The sequence below is a fragment of the Natator depressus genome, chromosome 22, assembly GCF_965152275.1.
Source record: "Natator depressus isolate rNatDep1 chromosome 22, rNatDep2.hap1, whole genome shotgun sequence".
NCBI classification, from domain to species: Eukaryota; Metazoa; Chordata; order Testudines; family Cheloniidae; genus Natator; species Natator depressus.
The window spans coordinates 18228383-18251807 of NC_134255.1; the positions used below are offsets into that span (position 1 = coordinate 18228383).

The window sequence follows — 23425 nt, forward strand, 5'->3', positions numbered from 1 at the left end:
TAACTCCGCACTTAAAGTCGTCCTGGTTCTGTTCGTTGCTGATCAATTAGGGAACATGCTCCTTTAAAGTTGTGCAATGCTCCCTTATAACTCATTTGGCAGCCACCTGCTTTGTCCACTGCTTGCAGGAAGAGCAGCCCGTTGCAGCGAGCTGGTGGGGGCTTGGAACCAGGGTGGACCGGCAGCCCCCCATCAGCTCCCCGCACCCCTAAGTTCCCTGTGCAGCAGCCACCCAACAGGCTACCAATTGCCCCCAGTTCAGCTGTCCCTCCCCCCACTGCCGTGTGCTGCTCCTGCCCTCTGCCTTGGAGCTGCTCCCGGGAGCCTCCTGCTTGCTGTGCGGGGGAGTGGGGAAGAGGGGGGCTAATGTCAGGGTGTCCCCCTCCCCCTACTGCTGCCCCCCGCTAACCCCTCTCCATATAGAGCAGGGAGGGACAGGACAGGGCTCAGGAGGGAGCTGCTGTCTCAACTTCCTGATTTTTTTTAAAGGCAATGTACTTAGAGTCCGGTCAGCGTACTTAAAGGGGCAATGCACATCTCTCTCTCTCACCCCCCCCCCCACACACAGGGTGTGTGTCTCTGTCTGCCAGGCTGTCTCCCCTCCCTCCATTGGTGCTGCCTTGAGGAGTGTAACAATGTGTTAACCCTTGAGGGCTTAGCCGAATGCTAGTTCATCATTGAGCAGTAAGGCATTCCCTGGGAAATATCCCACCCTCTTCCACCCTCTAACTTCACCACCTCAACCAAGTTTCACAATCATCATTGCTGTGTACAATATTACATTGTTTGCTCAAAACCTATACTGTGTATGTGTGAGTGTGTGTGTATATATATATTTATAGTTTTTTGTCTGGTGAAAAGAATTTCTCTGGAACCCAACCCCCCCTATTTATATTAATTCTTATTGGGAAATTGGATTCGCTTAACATCGTTTCGCTTCAGGTGACATTTTTCAGGAACATAACTACAATGTTAAGCGAGGAGTTACAGTACTGAATTTGCACTTCCAGAGGGAAAACCCCAAGTTTTAAGAGCCTCTCATGTCTCAATCAACCCAAGAGAGACTCACCGACTCTCATGTTCTGAACAGAACAGCTGTCTCCCCCCCAAACCTCCCCGCCCCGCCCTCTCGGTGTCTCTGTGGAAAGAACCACACCAACATTAACAGCAGTTACTTGGGATCCTTACACAAAAGCGTCTACAAACCCCAAGGGACTTTACTAACCATAAATCATGCCAAACCATCTCTGTGATGCCTGCAGCATTATCCCCATCTAACAGGTGGGGAAACAGAGACTGGACCAGGGTCACAGAGCAAGCCAGAGGCTGAGCGGAGACAAGCACCCAAGAGTCCTGACCACGAGACAATACTCCTTCATGAGCACACATACGTTCCGTACCGCAGTCTGGGAGCCAACGCACAGCCCCGTACTACCTTCTGCCCACTGGCGTGCTCTCACGACTCTCACCCAGTGTTTGTTAAAGGCAGGAAAGAAGGGTGGAGAAATGGCAACCCAAGGGGCTAAACTTCCAAGGAGGATAGAACCAGAGCTGTTTTCTTCACTTGCCACCTGACAAAAGCAGCAGGTCAATCTTTGTGGGGCTGGTGGGTTTGCAGAACCCCAAGCCACACCCATAAATCCCTACATGGGATAGTCTCTCTCCATTCTGGTGATCAACACAATGCCCATCACTGCAGTATCTGGGCACATGGCACATAGACACAGAACCTTCCCTGCATATAAGAAGCCTCTAGACCCTTCCCAGCAATGTGGCTTTAAAAGGCCAGTCCCCGTCTCTCTTCCGCACACAAGCACATTTTGTTTGGACTCTGATTAACTTTCATTTGACTCCATCCACAGCGACCTGCCTTTAAATGAAAGCTCGCACCGATCTCACTTTAATTGGCCTGACATTTCTCTAAACAAAATTAAAAAAATGAACAAAACAAAGAACCCTTATAACGTTTAATTGGCTGTGGCGCTTTGTCTACCTATTCAGTCGAGCCTTTTCAAAGGCTGCAGAGGTCTCCGAGAAATGTAAAAGCACATGCATAATAAGGTTATGTGCTATTCAAGTCAGCAAGCAACCTGTCCTGGGATGCAATTACACAAGGCAGTGGGGACGAGGCAACAGTTCAAACTCTGGATAGTTCTGCATATTCACTCTGGATTAATCGTCCATGCTTTGTACCTGCATCTTATTGAAGTATTTTGTTTGAAATGGCTTTTTTCAATTCATCAATCCACAAGAGAAATTAACACATGTAAGGGGAGGGAGGGAAAGACCTTGGTGAAGGGGCAACCAGAGCCAATCTGTTTGTTTCATTTTTGTGACCAATTTCTAATGTTTGAGTCCTGACTGGGAACTGATAAGTGCCGGGTGCAGGGATTTGGGAGGGTCAAGATAGGGAGGCCAGCCCCAGCTGGAGTCGGGGTGGCTGCGTGGCCCAGGCTGGGGCAGACTCACTCATGCTTATTTTGTTACGAAAATCTTTGTGCAAACAAATACAAATAGGAGACCCTGGGTGCAGTAAGCATCAGGTGCTGACTGGCCCCATTTAAAGCTAGTGGAAATAATCCCCCAACTCCTACCAAACCTGAACACAGCCATTTTCAGCGTGCTGGCAGACAGCCTCAACATGTGGGACGGGCTGGGCCTGGACCAGTCAGAGGGTCTAAAACCTCTGTCCAGCCCCTGCCAGTCCCCAAATATGCCACCATAAGGGTCTGATCCTATGAACCCTTACGAACAGGAGTAACTTTACTCACTTGAGTAGTCCCATTGAAATAAATGAGACATGCATAGATCTACTCACATGTATTTTCTGAATTGAGGCTTTATAACCAACCAGCTGGGGGAAGATGCATCTTAAATAATAAAATCACAAAGACACAGATCCTGAAGTCCTCACTCAGGCAAAGCTCCCACTGACTCCACTAGGAGCTGTGTACGTGCAAGGACTAAGAGGAAAGCATGGGCCATTAAGGGTTAGCCTGTCCAGAGTGCCTTTCTCCCAGTGGATCTCAAAGCACTTTACTTGTGTTAATTAGCTTACCAAAGCCAGGAAGGGTTCAGCACTGGAATGGAACAGGACAGCAACGCTACACTCTTTAAAAGCAGGAAGTACCAACCTGTGAAATTTGGTGAATAAACAGCTCAAAGAGCTCACTGCAGCCCTGAGTGATATTGTTTCACAGCCTGGTAATAAAGCCTTGAACATCTGACGCTCTGTAACGGAGCCATGACATGATCTTAACTCGAGTGACATGAATGAACCGCCGCAGTAATGAGCACAGTTGGGATAGTCTGCTGCTTCTTTCAGATTTAAGCTCTTGCAACAACCGAACTAAATAAAAAGGAGCTGGAGATTATCTATTCCACTGATAGCAGCGAGAGAGGAATCCAATACTGCGCGCAGTGTGAACAAGGTGTCTAACACCACTAACAGGCCCATACGCAGGGAGTTAGCAAAGCTATTTCCCTTCCTCTTTTCCCCTCGGATGATGTAGATTGATTGCCTGGTTTTATTAAGGGCAAAGTGTTTTTTGATAGGGTAGGGGAAGCAGCTCCCCGGGGGATAGGAATCAATCCCTCTTTCAGCTCTCTCTGCATTGATTGCCAGGAATTCGCGTGCTGGCCTGCCAAGGCGGGAAGGGCTTTGCGTGCGATAAAGTATCTCCAAATATAAAAGGAGGGAGCTATCAGATGGCCCTGCACGGAGCTGGCTGAGGCACACCGCTCCAGCGAGGAGAGCTTGGCCCGCAGCCGGCACGCAGGGGCTGAGCTACGCAGCACCAGGTAGCAATACATAGGACTGAAAAGGACCATGAGTCGTCTTTAGTACCCACGTGTTTTGGAAATTTACCCTCCACCTGGCCCGGGGATTTGATTTAAGACCTAGCTGGGGCATGAGGCAGTGGGGGAGACACAGGCCCAGAGACCCAGGGGACATAAACCCACCTAGACACTGCATTTGTTACTCCCCTCTGCTTGCCAACACCTGCAGCACACGAGGTGCTGTACAGACAGGAGACAAGGCACCCCCTGCCCTGGAGGGCTTAAAATCTAAGCAAATTTGACCCCCAAAACCAGACGGTGAGATGCAATCCTGGCAACCCGTAAAGGGTCCCATTCACCCCTGCAGAACACCACTGATTCCCTAACCAAGGGCAACTGTCCCAATGAATTTACACTCTGCAGCATAATCACTCCCATGATGGCCCTGGGATCTCTCTGTACCAACCATTCAGCTCTCTGGGTGCCCCTGCTGGTGGGGGGAAGTTCCCCCTGGGGAGAGCTGATCAAACCCATTTGAAATTTCGATGACTTTCTTTGTCAAAATTTCCCACAACTGGAAGAGTTTTCTGTGAAAATCGAATAACCTGACAGACAACCTCCAAGGCCAGCGTACATGCAATGTCCTACAGCGAAGCAGCAGGAGCCATAGTCTGTGCCTTCCATGCAGACCCTCTAGCCGGTTTCCCCAGCTCACTGGGTTTTACCACACACACCTCTCCAACGCCTGGTGTCTTTGTTCTCTCTCTCTGGCGTTTCTAGGGACTCTGCATTCCAATTTCCTGAGCTCACTGGCACCCCAGTCGCATCCCAACCCGCAGCACGCCATGTGGCTCCACAGGTAACTGACCCTGTCTCTTCCCCACCGTGCTGCTGTCCTTTCCCCACACACGCACATTTGCTCTCTCCCTCCAAACATTGCAGGCCACCCAGAGTAGGGGGCATGTCGAACACTGAGTCTGTTCCCTGCTTCCTCTCTTTTTTCCTCTCTGCATCCCATTTGCTGGGTGACTTCTCCTCTCTGCCCCCGGCTGGTTCTCCCCTGCTCTCCCCACCTCGGACTCGCTGTGAAATGGCTGAGCTACTTACTCTTGACAGTGAGGAACATGGACTTGCTGATATCCGTCCCCACACCGTTGCTGGCCTGGCAAAGGTAATAGCCAATGTCCTCCTCCAGCACATGACGAATAAGCAGCGAGCTGTTGGGAAGGATTTGAATGCGGCCCGTGAGGGGCACAGGATGGTACTGCTGGGGGTTCCCACTTCCTAGGAGGAGACACAAAGAAACAATCCTGAGAGGACACAGCTAAGGCAGAGAAGGTTTAGGGGCACCTGAGGCTGCTATTGTCTGTTGCTTTTAAATGTCCCCCAGATTCCTAACGCCTCCCTCTCAGCCTGCCCTGACCTCCCTCTACCCAGAGGAGTTCAAGAGAAAAGACAGCCGCCATTCCTGGGAGAGTCCCATAGAAAGCGTGAGCTCCTGGCTGGGTCTGCACACTCAGCTGCCTGCCGCGCACAGGGCTCAGAACCCGGCTCGCACCAGCGTCCAAATGGCAAGCAGATAAAAGATGTAGGCCATCAGCAAAAGTGGCACCAGACTGGCTTCACCTCCCTCCACAGCACAGAAAAAGGGGAAAATAGCCATGCCTGCTGGGGAGAGGGAGAGATTTAAATGTGTCAAGCTTCACAATGGCACCCCCAGAACGGCACCCAAGCACCAGCACGTCAGCAGCAGCTGCGGTCGAGGAGTGAACTTCCGGGCCGGACAGGCTGAAAAGCCCCAGGCCAGGTCTGGTTACAAGACGCTGACCTGCGCTGGGATTTTACAAACAGCAGAGCTCTCTCCCATGAGCCCTTGCGGATGGGCCCAGAGGGCGCAGCAGCATCTGGAGCATGCTGTGCCAGAGAGAAGGAGGGGCTGCAGCCCATGAGGGCCAGTGGAGAAGAGGTTTGCTATCTCCTTTCTAAAATGCCTGGCCAGTCTCCTCAGCTCTCCTCTGGAACGGGCTCAGAGGCTGGTGCAAGGAGGAGCACACATATGCAGGCACAGGCAGTGCGGGTGGGATCCGAGGGAGCTATAATCCCAGCAGAGCGATATCACATACTGTCTAGCACCGCCTTGCTAAGGCATCTACCAGATAGTGACGAGCGTGGAGGAGAGCCCCTGTAAGGGAGAGGGGCGGCCACGGCTGCCACGTGCCTTTTCACCCCTCAAGCGTGTCCTTCGCCCAGGCAGAGCAGCTGCCACAACGGGCCATTCCCCGAGCCAGGCGTCACATGCGTGAGACACGGTAGCTCACACCTACCTTTTGCATGCTTCCACATGACCTTGGGAGGGGGATACCCATCCACAGAGCAGTTCAGCACCCCCGCTTTGCCATAGATGCCATCCTGGTTGTTGGGCTGGACCACGAAACGAGGCGGCACTGGGGAAAGTTAAAGAACAGCACGGTCACCATGGCTCAAACCCGCCATGCCTCTCGGCGGGCTCATCCCGCTGATTCAGCGGCACCGGCCTCCTGCCCGTACTGCTGCAGCCTCACCAGTGCTGTCTCTGTCCCGCGGCCTCATTTCAAACCCCACCCGCAGCGCTCTCTTCTCTCCCATCCACGCCTCTGAACGTCTCTCCTCCCGCCATCCTCTACCTCCCTCTCACTCACCCCCAAAGAGGGCACAGGCTGCTTTGGATTGCGACCGCCCAAAGCACAGAGAGGACAGGACGACGAGCGCCCAGCCACGCCCGCCCCGGGGGCGCCCCAGGCTCTCACCTCGCACGATCAGCTGCCGCTCGCGGCTGACGGTGGCGGCAGCGTTGCTGGCGATGCACGTGTAGTTGCCGTTGTGCTTGAGGGAGACGCTGGAGATCTGCAGGGAGCTCATGAACTCTTTGCTCTCGATAGTGACCCCCGAGCCAGAGATGATCACCTGCCCATCCTTCCGCCAAGTGATGCGGATGGGCATGTCCCCCGAGGAGACCACGCAGGGGATGTAGAGGAGCTGGCCAATCGAGGCCGGTGGGAACTCAAAGGGCTGGATCAGGGGAGGGACTGGCAAGGCAAGGAGCAAAACAGTGAGGAGCCTGGTTTGGAAGAAGGACCCAGAATCATTTAAAAATTAAGCCTGAAGTCACTGGGGCAAATTCAGCCCCGGGGGGTGTAGACCCATCTCCTATGACTTCCAAGGAGCTGCTGCGCCCACTCACACTGTGGGGAACTGAACCCAGCCCCTTCCTTGAGACCCCACAGTGTTCCCTGTGGCCCCACTAACAGTGGGTGTTATCACTACCATTTTGCTGACCCACCGTGTCACACCAGGGCAATTTAACATGCCTTTAAGGGGCACCTGGCCACAAGTTGAGGGGCTCTGTGCAATGAGTGATGTTGTGTCTCATGGCGACATCTGTGACACAAATCTATTGTCACATCAGCCAAGATGGCCCTCACTGCTGGAAACACGGAGGTTTTTATTCCAACAGTTAACGCTCTCAGCAGAGCCCTCTGTGGTGCTCTGGGAGCAGATAAGGGCCGGAGAACCTCCTTCCGATGGGACTAGGCTGCTCCATTAGCTCAGCTGCAGAGGAACGACTCAAGAAGCTGGAGCCATGGAGCCAGCAGTGCCTGTTTTCCATAATTAATGAATAATTAATTGTGTATGCTCTGCAGTCTATTGCAGAGGGGAGGAGGGCTTGGGTATCTGTGCACTGCTCTCTCCCAACCCACCTCACAGGCCTCTTTAAACACCAACAAAACAACACAGCCCCAGCAAGAATTCGGCAGAAGAACCTCCCATGTTCTAACTCTCCTTGACAACAGCCGGCTCTTGAAGGGTTTTTTATATTCTGCATCAACTTCTTGATGTTGGGACAACTACAAATTCTTCTCTCTCGGGAGCGCCCGTGTGTTCAGCAAGAGCACACCCTAGCTGCGGCAGCTCAGGAAAGCTCACAAGTGCACGAGTCCTTTTACTCCACAGACCTGGGTTTCAGAGCCTGGTAATTCACAAGTGGAGTAAGTGCATGTGTGGGTCTCATCCCAGACTCTTAGTCATTTTAGCACAGTGGTGCCAGAGCCCCGGATTGGAATGAACTGGGCGGGGGAGTGCAGTTCAGGCCTGAAGTGACGCAGCAGGGTTGGGAGAGTCACTGAACTGGGTCACACGGCAGTGTTCAGGGTTTCCTTCACAGAGAAAGGTTGTCTAAGTGTAAGCCCAGTCCAGACTTGGCTCTGAGTATCGCTATTTAAATCATGAGCACCAAATCCACACAAAACTAGGTTAAAAGAAGATAGAGGTTTAGTCTGCTGCCTGGAATAGTGAGCACAGCTGTTAGAGTGGATCCCAGGGGGGAGGATGCTCTGGCAGTGCTGTCAGAGGAGACAAAGAGACCACTAAGGAGAAGAGGTCCCAATGGTGACAGCTGATGGCTTCTGTAGCTGTAAGAAACAGGACGGGTTCAGGGCTCCATGTCTCCCAGAAACTGCAAGAACTTGGATGAGCAACAAGGCTGGGCCACGAAAGAGACAGGGATTCTAAACTAAATAGCACTAATGAAATCTGAGCAGGATTTTGGGGCTGGAATGTAAAACTGTTGGAGCCTAAAAGTGACACTCCATGGAGAGCGTGGAGATCATTGCACTCCAAGAGACTACAGCGAAAACAGATTTTAATGTAACTGCTGATACAGAATGGGGAGGACACGGGGGTGGGGGATTTCCATCACTCCAAGTGGAAGGACTCTCTCATGCTCACCTCCTCTGGATCACAAGAAGCTGCTGACCTCAGGGGGGCACTAAGACATTGTCACTTGGGCGGAGACAAGCTGAGCTAAACCCACTGCTTTTCACTTTCCAGTTGTTTCCGAAGGTTGTCTTGTCTCTCTTCTTTTCTAGTAGGCCCCTAATTAGCACAATACAGGGCCCATTCACCCACCCCTGGGCTGGGCTGCATGCAGAGGGTCCGTCTCCTCAGCCCTTGCCCTGAGGTGAGAGGGTTACATTTGTAATCAGGACTTTGGATCAGCGCCTCTTCAGCTCCCTTTCCACTAAAGCGGGGATCAAGCCTCCCAGCTCAGGGAGACAGACTTGCAGTAGCCGGGCTCCAGTTAGCGAGCAGAAAATAGCAGTGTGGACGTTCTGGCTTGGGCTGGAGCTGGGGTTCTGACGCCTACAGGGTCCAACTCAGCCCAAGCCAGAACGTCCACACTGCTATTTTCAGCTCGCTAACTGGAGCCCGGCTACTGCAAGTCTGTCTGCCCGAGGTGGGAGGCTCATTCCCAGCTACAGTGTAGACACACCCTTCGTTTCAGCCCAGTCTAGGCAGCACTACTGACAGAACTGGATCCCGGGGCGATGAGCCCTGGTCCCACACCCTCAGCTTGGCCTGGAGGTCAGTACGAGGTGACGCTGTAGGAACATGGGTAACACAGCCGTCCCCAAACCATTACTGCTCCCCACTCCACTGCATGCCCCCCTAGTCATACCACTACAGGGCGCAGCCAGAGAAAGCAGCTCAAAGTCCTTCCTGTCCCAAGCAATTCCCCATTCATGCCGCTCCTGGGGAGAGCTCTATGCTGAGCACACCCACAGCATCAGCTCAAAAGTGACTAGCCCCCAAAGAGGGAAAAGCAGCCAGAGACTTAAAAACAGGGCTAAGATTTAAAAAAACGAGCATGAACACTCTAGGCACAGGTGCAAGGGGTGCTGTAAGGCTGGTATCAGCACTTGCTTCGGAAGACTTGTATAACTCACTTGTGGCACGTAATGTGGTCACCCGGCAACTGTGGCAATAAAAGCTTTTCAGCATTCCATGCCATCGCATAGTCTCTATGTACATACCATTATATTTATTTACTCCGGTCTTTGGAGCAGCTCGGATTGTATTCCAGGGCATTTTCAATTTTTTTCCATGGGTCTTTCATCTGATGGCCAATAAATATATAAATAAATAAACGACATCTAAATTCTGGTATAAATTCTAACCAGCCGTGCTGCAGATGAAATAAACCTGTCTCCCTTCCAATCGGAATGGCCCTGTCAGCCAGACCGGAGAACATTTAAATCAGCTCAACTTTCTACAACTGCCACCAACTGCTGATCAAGACAGTAAATCCAGGCTCAGAAGGGTTTGCATATCAATGGGAGCCCAGAATATGCGGGTCTGCAGCTCATCTTCAGCAGACTTACATTCTCGAATGGCACCTTCTCGAGATTGAGAAGAGTTGAATTATGTTATGTTTCATGCGCACACACCCACATAGGCCCGCTCTCGCTCTCACACATACACACATATTGAAATAAAGAAAAATTGCACTGCTTACAAACAAAAACTTAACGCTGCCTCATGCAGCTGGAGAAGGGAGAGGTGGGAAAGGCCTATGGGCTAACGAAGGGCTGTCCCCTGCTGAAATTTTTTCCTAGTGCTTTGGCCAACCTAGTTCTCAAAGTGTCTCGGGGAGGAGACTCCTGCCGCCTGCCGTTGCAGGCTGAGTTCTTTTGCTGGGAGGCTCCGTTCCTCAATGCAGCCACATGTTGGAGAGACACCCAGGGCATTCTCCACTGCAGTCTCCAGGTGCTCCCTGTATGCCCACCCCTTTCGCACCAAAACTCCATGCCAGTTTATGGATGTTTTGTCCCGAGCTTTAGCACCTGCACTAGACTATGCAGGTGTATAGGACATTGTTGAGATTGTTATCCCTGAGTGAAGAAGGAGAGATTTAGGGTTTGGTGCAAACTCAGGATTTCACATGGTTTTCTCAGAAAGCATGATGGTTTCATTCCAAGTTTGGCTTTGTTTACTGTAAACCTGTACTGACAATCCACAAGGGTCAGCTCTCCCCACAGGAGCCCAATGAGTTTTGTAAAACTCAAACCAGCAATAAAATCTCAGATGAACTGTAGTATGACGTGTAAGGTACAGAAGGGATTCGTGACAAGAAGAAGAAGAAATGCAAATGTCCTCTCCCTCTTCCCAGCTCTCCTACTACTCATTTCACACAAACATCAATGGCTTCCAAACATAGGGACAACAGGTGTCTTATTGCCACACTCCCAAACTGTCCACCCTGAGCCTACCCCACAAGGAACTCACCCAAGGTATCCTCACTTGGAGTCCCCCTGAACTCTGCGTGACCAGTTGCCAGGATGCCTGGCAGCCCATTAACTTTCGTGCACTAGCAAGTGCTGCTGAATGCACTGTGTCCTCTTGAGAGCTTGTGTTCATAGAATATCAGGGTTGGAAGGGACCTCAGGAGGTCATCTAGTCCAACCCCCTGCTCAAAGCAGGACCAATCCCCAGTTTTTGCCCCAGATCCCTAAATGGCCCCCTCAAGGATTGAACTCACACCCCTGGGTTTAGCAGGCCAATGCTCAAATCACTGAGCTATCCCTCCCGCCGAGTTTCAGGGGTGGTGGCTTCCAAAATAAAAAAGCTCCTGCCAACAAAGATACCCAGCGCAGTTACCAACCCTGTAGGGCTCCCGATGACAGAGAAGGCCTTTCTGCAGATCTCTGATCCATGCCATCTACAGAACACAGCTTCCTCCATGTTCCTTTTGCAAAGCCTTGGAGGAGAGTACGAGCTAATCAAGTGGCAGAATTCATAATCAGCATGGATGCATGCTCCTGCTAACCCAATTCCAAATGAGGCTATGAAGGATGGGGCATCAGAACAAAACCCACTGCAGAACTCAAGGGCATTCCAGAAATACTCGGCTCCGCGAGACGGAGAGAAAGAACTGCCCTTCTTCTCTCCTGCTGTGGCTGTGTTTGTCGAAATGATTTACTGCACCCACCGAGCTGGCGACAGGCTGAGGAGCCCCGACAACCCTGAGGATGGAAGATACTGTAGCATCACACGCTCATAACACAATCTCAGCAAGTCACTGGAATGGAATGCATCAGATTCAATTCATTAGGACTGATAGCTCCCTGAATGGGGCTGAATAATTGATGGGCTGTAGAAGCTTTTAAGATGTTCTGTCCGCTCGGAAGACTGAGTGTATTATTTTTTTAAAAGCTAACACACACAGCAAAACCTCAACGAAGGTGATCTGAGCAAAGGTTAGATGTTTTAATACTTTGTGTTTACACTGTAAATTCTTGCTCCATTGCCCGTAATGGGAAATGGATACACTATGGAGAGGGGCAGCAGAGGGAGCGGCAGGTCCAGGCAGTTATTCAGCAGTAACTGAACTAATTCACTGGGGCTGCAGCAGCTAACCCAGAACGATGGGACTTCATCTTGGACCCATGTAACGTTTGCAATGCAAGGCCACGGTCTGGCCGAAGAGCCCAGGGTATGTCCAATGGAGCGAGACGCGTCCCTGCTTGGCTTATCCATCTTCATCCCACAGCAGCAACTTGCTCACAATTATTCGAGTGCAACCTCTGCTCTGCCTGGGCCCATAAATGTGCGACCCATGGTAAAGTTGTTGTCCACGTGCAACTGAGCCCTCGGAGCTATTGGTGCCCCGGGGCTGTGGGTGGGAGGCAGACTAGTCAGTGCAGCCGAAAGGCCCAGAAGAGCATGGAAGGGGAGAGGTGCCTCATGCAGCACCAGTCAAGATTGCCTGGGACAGGCAATTGGCAAAGGCTTCTGCAACAAACATCCTGCAGGCAGGAGACTGGGGATTTTCCAGCAGCGTTCCTGACAGTTACCCTTTCTCCCCTCCCCACAGCTGGGCTCCCCAAGACCAAACGAGGCTGAGGTGACTGTGCTCTTCAGTTACGACTCACCTACATCCCTCTTGGTAAAACCCAGGCCTGGTGGGATAGCTCTGACTTTGGTGTGCGTGCGTGAAAGAGAGAGAGAAAATGCCAAAAGGACAATGCTGAAATCAGCCAGCTGGGCTGCTGAAAGTCCCTGAAAGTCCCCTGCAACTAACACATGAGAGACTCCAAGAACTGGCAGGACACCAGGGTAGGAGAGCGAGTCCCCTGCTAAAGCCAGGGGCCGCTTTAGCACTCCCATCCTCCTACCTTTCACGGTAACGTGGACGCTCTGGCTGATAGAGAGCTGCGGCTGGATCAGGACGCTGCAGAGATACTCCCCTTCATCCATGCCCTTCTGCACATCCATCAGCTTAAGGGTCCCGTTCTCAAAGACCACCTGGCGGTGGTTATCTGGCAGCAGCAAGGCATCCTTGTACCACTTGATGGAATAGTATGGATACCCGATCACCCTGCAGTTGATGAAGGTATCCCTACCCGCCACTGCCGTTATATTCTTCATGGCTCGGATACTCGGAGGACCTACATTGTGGGAAGGAGGAAAGAGGCAGGCTAGGTTAATTCCGAAGAGCAATTTGTTTGCACACAGATCTGTTGCTATTTCAGAGCACATTTCATAGGCAAGATAAATACTTAGGGTTTGCTCACGTTTGGGAGGGGGGAGGCAACAGCTCAAATATGGGTGAGCTCCCCACATCCTGCACGCACTCAGAAATTGCAGAGCCAGCTTTTGACAAACTTTGGCCCCAGAGTCACTTGTGCACAAAGGGTGGGATATTCCAAAGCGCCACCGCAGCGCAGAAGAACGTGCCCCCGCTGAAAGTCGCTGGGCCACGTGCTCCAGAACCACTTAGGTGCTTTTTAAAATCACAGCCAGATTGTGTGGGTGTCACTTCCACGCTCAGCTGTGAAAGTTCTGTCCACAGGGCACTCTCTGCGTAAAGCACCCCCGGCAATGCTAGGGACAGCGCGGCTTTGCTGACGAGGCTGTATGTTTCTGTGCTGCTTCCCTAAGCTCCACTCAGCTTCTAACACACTCACAGCTGCCCTGCATGTCTCTTTAAAAAGGAATATGCCAGGCGCAGGACCTCACACCGCCAATCTCAACTGCAAACTATTTTACCTCCACTTTAAAATCAGCCTGCCTGAGTCTCCAGCAAGGGATCCATGTTTTGCTGAAAAGGCACTGTTTAGCAGTTTCTCTCTGGCTTTCAGGCTGGTTTATGGATCAGGAGAACACTACACTTGAGTATTTCAACACCATGTGTCTTAGATCAACAATCATATTGTTCTCCTAGTTGTCTGCTGTTGCCTAAATGAAACAGCAAACTAATACTCCACCTACAGTGTAAAGATCAACTATATCTTGGATCCCAGCCTGAGGCGAACCGCAGAACTCCGAGTTAATCAGGTATGCAGGACACTCTTACGGAAGATGCATTTCCTTGGCATGTAAAACAAACGCATTCAAAAGCAGTTTGCTGCTTTCACTTTTTAATGCTTTTCCTATCTCTCCTACCCACTCTCTCCAAAAGTTACTGAGAAGGGATTTCACAATTGGGGGAGTTTTTTCTGGAAGCTCTGAAAATAAGATGAGATTGGGGCTGGAGGGAGGCAGAAGTGGGGGAAGGTGCTTTGGTGATGCTTTCAGCTGCCTCATGTTCTGGTAAAGCCACCGCTTCTAATGCTCCAAAGCAGTTGGGAAATAATATAAAAAATGGATTTAAAAACGCTCTTTCTGCCAGCCCTCACTCTGGGGTGCCGATGGGATACAACTTCAAAAACAGAGTCCATCAAAAGAAAACACCCAGCAAAGAGAAAAGCATCTTATAAGAAGCATCAGCCACAAAGTTCTCCCCTGAGCACTGAAGGGGAAAAGGGCTGCACACCCCCAGACAGTTCTGAGAGTCTAGTGGAAACAGTCCAGGCAAACCTAGAGCTACCAACCCTTCCTGCCTCTATCTTGAATCAAATTCAGCACTGGTAGCTTCAGACCCAGCTAACGCACACAGGGCAGCCATTGCTCAGGAACGCACACCCATGCATTATACTGGCCGTGGAACACTGGCTTCTTGACCAGCAGAAAAGAAAGGGTGTGGGTGGGTGTGTAAAAGTGGCAGTAAATTTGACAGAGGACTTGGAAAAGTTTTTAAAACTTGCTCCTGAAGAACAGCCCCTTGGCCCTGTCAGAGAGATGTGCATGTACCCAGACTAAGGAACCCTGCATTCTAATCTAGGGATCTGTCGTTAAAGAACAAAAAAAAGTTCAACAACAAACTTTGCTCGTGGTTCCCATTGCTAAGCGATGAACTTGCTCCAGATTTAGTGATCAATGGCGGCCAAAGCCCAGCTTCACTGGACTTCCAGACAAACACCATCGCAAACCGGAGACACAGATGAACACGGCCATTCAAACTTGCTTCTGGTAGATAAAATAATGTTACTTTTGGCTTTGTCTAGTTCATACCTATACAATCGGAAGCTTTAACTGTTAACGGTCACCGGCTAATACTGTACCTTGTGTCTTAGAATTTTGCCCACCAGAAGTCCCTGTAATGCAAAGAACAGCATGCTCCAACCATAACAAGAGGAATGATTAACAGCACAATGGATTTTAGCAGACAAAGAAAATACAGCTATGACAAATCAAAGAGAAAATTCAGCTCATTCGTCATGATTTAACAAATTGGCTCGCCATCGGGTTTAATCACACTCCAATGCCTAGGGGCAGTTAGTGCTGGGAAGGAAGGACAGAGTCAGAGTTATGAGGTGGACAGGTCAGAGGTGAGGCAGGGCCCCAAGGCACTGTGCAGTTAAAAGAAGTAGGGAAAAGTTAGGCTGAGGCCTTGCAGGGCACATTCCCGCTGCCCATCACAACTGCTCACCCTCTGGGATCAGCTGGAGCCACTCTCTGGGGGAACAAACATATATACCAGCTGCACTTTGATCAACAGGAGGAGAGCAGAGTGGGTGCGTGCACTAGCTCTCATCTCCAGGGAGCTGGGCTCCAAATCCTCCCAGGGCTGTAGTGGGAATTAAATTGGCGGCTCCTCCCAAAGGCAACGGTTGGTGAAGCTGGCAATATCTGCTCAGAAACCAATGACTGGTGTTGCTGGGGGTGCTACAGAGGACACTGCAGGTTAGGACCAAGATGCATTAGGTTTAGAAGGGAGGAGAAGAGGGATTTCTCCCCACTGCCCAGATTGAAATAGTAGGAGGTGGAGCAGATCAGGGCTGAGTTACACTGGCAAAGTGGGGCCGTGGGGCAGGCCTGGAATGGGGGGTGCTGCAGGTCAGAACTGCTGTGCATTGGCAGGGCGGGGCATATAATGCTTACAGTCTTCCTAACTTCCGGCAGCAAAATCCTTCACTCTGATGAGTGTTAGCTTCTCCCACAACGTTTGCAGAAAAAGAAATGGAAGGGACATGCAGCTTTAAGGTGGAAATTGCAATGAACTTCGCTGGCATGTGACAACCACCAGCTTTGGGGGGATCTGGATCTGCAGTCTGCCCCAGTGTAGCCCTGGAACATAACCCCTGAGGAGCAGGGAACCACATGGCACTGAGATGCAGGGGCTTTCCTCAGTCAGCACCTCTGCAGCACGGTGACTCTGACAACTCCCAGGGAATAGTGCAGAGCCACTCTCCGAGAGCTGGATCACGAGACATGGCTCTGCTTTACAAACTGAGATGTTTGCCTCAATATGTTACAAAATGTTTCGAATGGGACAGCCAGCCACCTCGGGATGGCTAGCCAGTGCCAGACCAGGGCCCATCCAGCCCAGTCTCCTGTCTCCAACAGCGGCCAGCACCAGATGCTTCAGAGGAGGGTGCAACCCATTCCCCACTGCTGAAGCTTGGCTTCGGGAGAGCAGCATGGGGGTTCACCACACTCCTCATGGATTTTAATCCTCTAACATAGCTGTAGATGTCCACAATAGCCACATAAACACCCGATTCTTCTGGGATTCCTGCTAAGATTTTGGCCTCAATATAATCTTGTGGCAATGAGTTCCGTAGGCTCCCCACGTCCTGCCTCACTTGATGAACCACAGGGAAGGTTTGTTCGACCAAGTGCATGCTGATGATTTGAAGCAACTTTAAAAGTACAGCAAGGGCAGTGGGGGAGCTGGGTGGAACGGCACAAAAGAAGAGCGATTCTACCAAAAAACAGAACAGAACAAAGCCCAGTATGAGTCCTATGCTGATATTTAAAAGTAGACAGGCACCTCTTACGTTTATTCGCGCTTGGTATTCGGCGCTGCCCACCGAGTTCCGCGCGGCGCACCGGTACACCCCTCCGTCCTTGATCTGCGGGCTGGTGACGTTCATGTGGCTCACGGTGGTGCCGTCTGACATGGTGTACTGATTGGTGCGGTGCCCGTTGTCCCTCTGGATGGGCTCATCGTCCAGGGCCCAGGTGATGGTGGGTGGGGGAGCGCCTTTGGCGGCACACATCAGGGAGAACTGCTCGCCCGGGTTGACCACTTTCTCGCTGAAGGAGGAGACGATCCGGGGGGTCCCATCTAGGAGAGACACCCGGTGAGGGGCATGTTAGGGCTTCAGGCTGGGGCCCTCGCAAGCAGCTGCATTTAGGCACAAGCTTGACGGAGGGTTTTAAACACGACTTAGACTGTCAGTTCTCTGGGGGCAGGGGCATCCTGTTCTGTTTGTCCAGCGCCCAGCACAATGGGGTTCTGGTCCAGGGCTGTGGCTCCTAGTGCTTCCGCGACACAGATAAACAACAACAAACCAATGGGGTGAACGTACCTGACACGCCATGCTCCCTGGCCAGGGCCCCACCATGCCCAGCCTGCATGCCCCAGGGAGGAAGGCTGCTGCTTTCAGAGGGGCTGGTGAGAACCGGGGGGACATTGGCTTAGTAGCATTTTTCAGATGAGACATAAAAGGGAGCATGAGAGGGGCAGGGACACAGGGCTCAGCCTGCACCCTGGCACATGCACTCGAGGAAAGGACACTGCTTGGGAGGCAAAGGAGGGAGGATGCCTTTGGGGGGGTTGGGCCCATACCCAAGGCCAGGGCACCACAATGAGCCCCATCTGGGCAGCTCCTCCTTTCCCCATCTAGTTACTGTCATTTATTTTGCTTTCTTGGTACAGACCCTTCCTGCAGAGGACAGGGCCCAGCTGTGGTTCTCTCCCTGCAGTTACTACAGCAGGTTACACTAAAGTCCTGGCCACCTGTTATCAAAAGCACCCTAGGACCTTCACTAAGGGAGAGCAACTTCCTGACCACACCGTGTCTGATAACTACATTCTGCCTCACCCAGCTCCTCCTGCAGACGGGAATTCTTCTTCCCTTCCTTTCCTTTCCTTTCCTTTCCTGAAATACCGGGTAGTGTTGCTAGGTGCTGTTAAATAACTGTTGGTTCCACCCCAGAGACGGCTGCATTTCAGTGCTGGGTTGACCCCTACAACGCAGGGGCATTGCATGGCGTAGTTCAGTGAATTGTTGCGAAGCACCTTGGGAGCGTCCAAGCACTTGGGCAAAGCATGGGGAGCACTTGACATTGCAGAATCTCACTTCCAGGAGCAGAAATGGGCAAACCTTGCAGCTGTGTGTGGACACAGCTCTGGAGCCCACTGGCCAGTACACACACACACCTGGACACAGGCCAAGAAGCAGGGGAGTAGGGTCTAATTAAGGGGCAACAGTCTCCTCTCCTAGCGATGCTGTAAATCTCCCCTGCACTTGTTCTGCACACAGAGCTTCCATGGGTGGCAAAGGATGCTGGAGAGACCCTCTAACGACTCCCCTCCTCACCGTCACGCCCGAGAAGCCGACTCACCCTCCAGCGCAATGATGGAGAAGTCCTGCGCCGTTTGGGCTTTCCGGGTGGCGAAACACTGGTAGGCCCCAGAGTGGCTCTTCTGCGCGGCAGTGATGAGGAGGGTCTCGTTGCTAATCCCCCGGATGGAGATGTAGTCGTCCAGCACCACCAGGTCTGTGTTGCGGTACCAACGGAGGGCGTACTCCGGTGAGCCGCTGAGGGCGCAGGAGAGGATGACTGTGCTGCCAATGCCCGTCTTCAGCTTCTTTGGCGTGAGGCTCACGTGCAGAGGGTCTGTGCACGACAGGGTGAGAGGCAAAAGAAAAAACACTCAGTGCTCATGGCCTGGGGAAAGGATCTAGCGATCTCTCTCTCGGCACAGGAGGTGGAGGGCCCCAGGGGAACCCGCACCAGGGCGGAATCTGGCCCATCACGCTGAGTGGCAGCGAGGTCTCCCTTCTACTCCCTGGGCTGCGGCAGGAGGATACCAGCAAGCTGCTGTCGGGAACGCTGCAAGTGACCTGCCGCAGTGAGCACAGGAAGGCCTTGGCTTCACTAGGAAGCAGGTGTGTTTTCAACACGCGCCGGTGAGCACATGCTCAAATCCTAGTGTAGACAAGGCAATTTGTATTCGAACCTGTGTTTGCTGGCTGGGGTCAGGAGTCTGCCTCGACCAGCAAACTCCTGGGAAGGGCAGACCAGCTGCAGGCCCAGACCCCCGCTCCTAAGCCTTTCCAGCAGCCGCTGAGTCAAGAGCAAGTGTTGATTTGGTGAGGGGAAAGGGGGCCTGCTGGAATCAGGAGCCTTACACAAAACCTACCCCTAATGGGGGCTAGATGGGGGGGTTAGTGCAACTGCACCCAGCACTGCCAGGAGGAACCACCACAGTGCAGGGAGCAGGGCAAGGCTGGCGTGGCAGCTGGCACCAGCGAGGCTGAGAGATGGAGCACTCCTTGCACAGTGCACTCCGTAAGTCCCTTGATTAACGTGGTCTCTCTCCCGGGGAAGCATTAGCCTGACTGCATATGAAATGTCATTGCACAATACGCCAGGTGTGTCCCTGACCTTCCTCAGAGTCTCCAGCAAGGGCCCCTCATCTTAATGTCACCCCCACACACGCTCCTCTGCGTGGTGCGGGCAACATGCCCAACAGCCAGGAGCGCGGGGGGCAGGCAGTGCCTCCCCTGTGGATCGTTTTCGCTCTGACTGCACAGGAGCTGGTGTGAAGAGGCTGGCTGCGTTTGGAAGCAGACATCATGGCGGGCTGACGTGTTAGGTGTGACAGGCCTGCTCTGAGCAGAGACTTCCCTGGAGCTGCTCACTGAGCATGCTGCTGCGTTGGGTGGAGCCTCCCCTTCTGATCCGGCCCCATGCACGCCCGCCTGGGCATGTCGGGATTTTAGCCCCTCCACAAACACGCAGGACATGCTGAGCGTCGCTGTGGGAGCTGGGGCAAACATGCCCCCCATCCCCAGGGGCATGCTGCACAGCTGGGTTACTGGGGACCAAGGAGATCCCCAGGAACAAAGCCTGCAATAAACATATGTCCTCCCCAGACAGAATTTACTGTTTGGCTGGAGTTTATTAAACATAAAATCAAACAAAACACAACATGCAGGCCCCTAATATAAAACTAACACTAATAACCCAACCAGTCACACAACGTAGCGCTCTGGTTTTCCACCAGTCCCGGTCTGTTCTCTCCATTAAAATGGTAAATCTGGGGCTCTCTGAGATATTTTGCTGTGATATAAATAAACAAACTTCTTTCAAATGCTCTGCGCTCTACGTGTAACAAGGCACTGTGCTCCGGCACACAGCACAGGGATGTCCCCGAGCCTGCAATGTACCAGGCACTGTACGATGGCCGGGGCCAAGAAGGCGATTTCATTTTGATCACCCATCCACCTCATGCAATTCTGGAACAGGGACCAGCAATAGCCAGGCTAGAATCCCTCAGAACCACCTGCCCCACGCAAACAAACAGCCCTGGGATGACCTCAGGCATGTCTCCAGATTCCTGGCCAGAACTTTGGAACAACCCAAGAGGGGGCTGCCCCCAGACAATCCACCCCAGGTTAACAGAGGGCCAAGGAGTGCCGGGCCAGGACTTTGGGAGGTTAGAGAGGATGTCCCCCACTATGGCATGATCAATGAAATCCAGAGCTGCGCACCTCACTATTGCTGATGTTTAAGGAGAAGACAGTAAAATGGGCCATAACACTAACACACAGAACATAACCCAGGGCATATAAAACCCACGCAGGCCAAGGCATCAGGGCAACAAGCCTGACATGCAAGGGAGAAGAGAAATCAAAACTCGGTTGCAGCACTGGGCTATCCGGCAGCGGTCACGATTCCCCTTTAACACCCACTGTGGCTGATTGTTCAGGCTCTGGGGAGTAGGCCCAGGTAGGCCCTTTCTGATCTGAGCAAAGATGGGCCTGAACCATGGACCTCAGATCCAGACTGGAATCCCACTTGACCCAAAGTCTGGAAGGGGGAGGGGTGGGATCCACCCTCTTGGCCCATGCCCAGCTCCAATATTAATAAAATGAGATGAACAGAAACCAGGCTTACTGTCTCTGAAGAGATGGATGGATCCTTTCTAGAGATGTGCCCACCTATCCCATTCCCCAGATGAGCCCACTGCCCCCAACCCCCATTCGCCAGATGTGCAATGGAGCGGCCCATAACTTTACATTCTCCGTTGTTTGGTCGGCTCTCACCTATGACTGTGAGGGTCCCGGTGACTTCGGCCGACCCGAAGGTGTTTGTGACCTCACAGATGTACGTCCCACTGTCCTCCACACGCAGGTCACTGATTGTCAGTCCTGTGATGCGCTTGGTCCACCTGCTGTCTGCAGGGAGTGGCCGCCCGTCCTTGATCCACCGGATGGCTGGGTTCGGGTAACCGGAGGCGATGCACGGAAGCTCCACCAGCTGGCCTGCCTTTACCTCCCTGGACTGAAAGCCATCTAGGATGGTAGGGATGGATTCTGCTGGGTCTAAGAACAGAGAGGAAACAAACTGCTCAGAAGCAGATACGGAGCAAAGGCCGACACACCCTTTCTTCAGCCTGCACCATCTGGCTGGTGCATTACGTGGGGGCGGAGGGCAAACTAGAGCATTTGGTTATAAACACTGGGGACCCAGGAGGACAGAGATACCGGGGAAGGCCTGTGCTTAGTGACCTGGGGGCAGCCACAACCACAGAACTCAGCTACAAACTATCCTTCCTAGGAAGGCTGGGAGACATACTCACTATGAGAGGGTGAGATAAATACAGCACAGTAGGAACTACGCAAGGGGACCTAACTGGTGCAAAAGACACAAATTCTGTGCTATATTTCAAAATTTACAAGGACAGGGGCCCATCAGGCGGCCAGGAGGGGAGAAAATTAATCACCGAGTCTCAGGCATGAAATTCAATTCCAGGGGAAAGACACCATTTTCATTGCTCCCACGCTGCAGTAAAACGCCATGGCATGGAAATACCAGCCATGGCCAGCACGGGCCAAGCCAGATTGAGCACCCCCGCCCCAAAACAGAACACACCCCAGCCTGGGAGAGGACAGCGCAAAGCCCAGGAGGGGTAAGTGGAGGGGTCCTGTCCATATGAGAAGACTATATGAAGCCTGGTGATGGGGTCTTGGGGGTCTTGTCTTCAGGAGAGGACAGCGCAAAGCCCAGGGAAGGGGCGGTTCCTGTCCATGCCCTTCAGCTGGGGACACATACCAGTAAGGGGTCTGAACGTCTGGTCTGCCCAGCTGCTAACTCTGGCACAACATGCCACGCTCCCTGCTGCTAACCCAGCTCCACCTCCTCCCCTGGGCCTGCCTCCTCATGGGCAGATGTTGCCAACAGGTGCCACTGGACCCTGCCCTTCAGACAGCTACTTCGCTCAATAGCCATGGGGCAGCAAGGTGGTAGCTCTTGGATACGAATGACAGTGCACAGGTCCTCAGCTGAGAGGTGCATTGGGGAAGTACAGGGCGCTAGCGAATATTATTTAACCCACGCAACCCCGCTGTGGGGTAGCTACGTATCATCCCTCCTCTACTGACGGGGCCTGGAGATAAAAGTGACGTGCCCACGGTCACACAGCGAGTCAGTGCCAGAACCGAGGAGCCCTGGCTTCCATTCTCCATCTGCCCCCTGCTCACCACGAGCCCCCACTGCACAGCCAGGGCACGGCCATCAACTGGGTAACACAGGAGCCAAAACCAACACCAACAAGGCCAACAAACATACGGTCGAGAACTAGGGATTCAAAGCTGATTGGTGCAAGGGGTGATTTGAACCCAAGCCGAGTGAAGTCCCTCCAGATTAGAGTAACTTGGGCAGGCAGCGGAGCCTGGAGCTCCCGCGACACCCAGCAATGCAGACTGCACTTTCTGCGGCAGTATCACTTGCATCTTCCTCACATCGCATCGGGCTGCTCACATTCCGGCCTGTCACATCACATCACATCACAGCCCGGTGTCATGCTGCATGGCTTCCCGGGCTACCCAGCTGGCAGCTGTACTTCACTTCCAGGTTTTGGGGAGGGGCGGGGCGAGGCTGGAAGACAAGTGGGCAATTCAATCGGCAGATGAGCTAACTTGGATGAAAGGCGGCTTGCGGCTGCATCTGGTTCTGCACGGAGAGCTGCCACTCGAGTGATCCCTCTCTGGCCAGCCAGACCTGAGCCAAAGCCCCTGCACCTCTTCCAGTACCTCCTGATGATGGACCAGGAATGCAGGGGGGGTGTCTGTGCCTTGTTCAAGGAGCTGACTCCCAATCTCATTAACCTCCACAAAATCGCCTCCAGCACCACTCTGCGGAGAGTCAGTGGACAGCAGGGAAAGGGGAGGACAATTGCTAAAGTGTGCCAAAGGCCAGGGTCAACTGTCCTGACGCAGCTCAGGCCGGGGGCTCCAATCCTGACCTGTCACCCCCCAAAAACCTTCTTAAGCCCTGGGATCCCCACATGCACCTCTGCCTAGGTACTTCAGTCCTGACCTCCAGCGCCTCCTGCTTTCCTGGCCCAGCCCCCAACACCCCACACATACACACAGCGCAGCCCACGCCCCTCAGTGCTCATCTGCAGTACCCCCTGCACGTAATTCCA

General features: G+C 52.7%; 1 protein-coding gene across 2 annotated transcripts in view; it reads right to left on the minus strand.

Annotated features, from left to right (window-relative positions):
* DSCAML1 (DS cell adhesion molecule like 1) overlaps positions 1–23425 on the minus strand; it is a 325499-nt gene that overhangs the window by 125741 nt on the left and 176333 nt on the right. The window contains exons 5-11 of one of the 2 annotated variants that reach the window (XM_074936884.1): positions 21042–21320; positions 18331–18606; positions 16751–17047; positions 12771–13043; positions 6567–6845; positions 6105–6224; positions 4888–5064 (exon numbers count right to left, since the gene is read on the minus strand). In XM_074936884.1, the coding sequence (XP_074792985.1) occupies positions 4888–5064; positions 6105–6224; positions 6567–6845; positions 12771–13043; positions 16751–17047; positions 18331–18606; positions 21042–21320 (1701 nt within the window). Of the gene's footprint in view, positions 1–4887; positions 5065–6104; positions 6225–6566; positions 6846–12770; positions 13044–16750; positions 17048–18330; positions 18607–21041; positions 21321–23425 lie in introns of those variants that run through there. The other variant, XM_074936885.1, reaches the window with a different exon arrangement.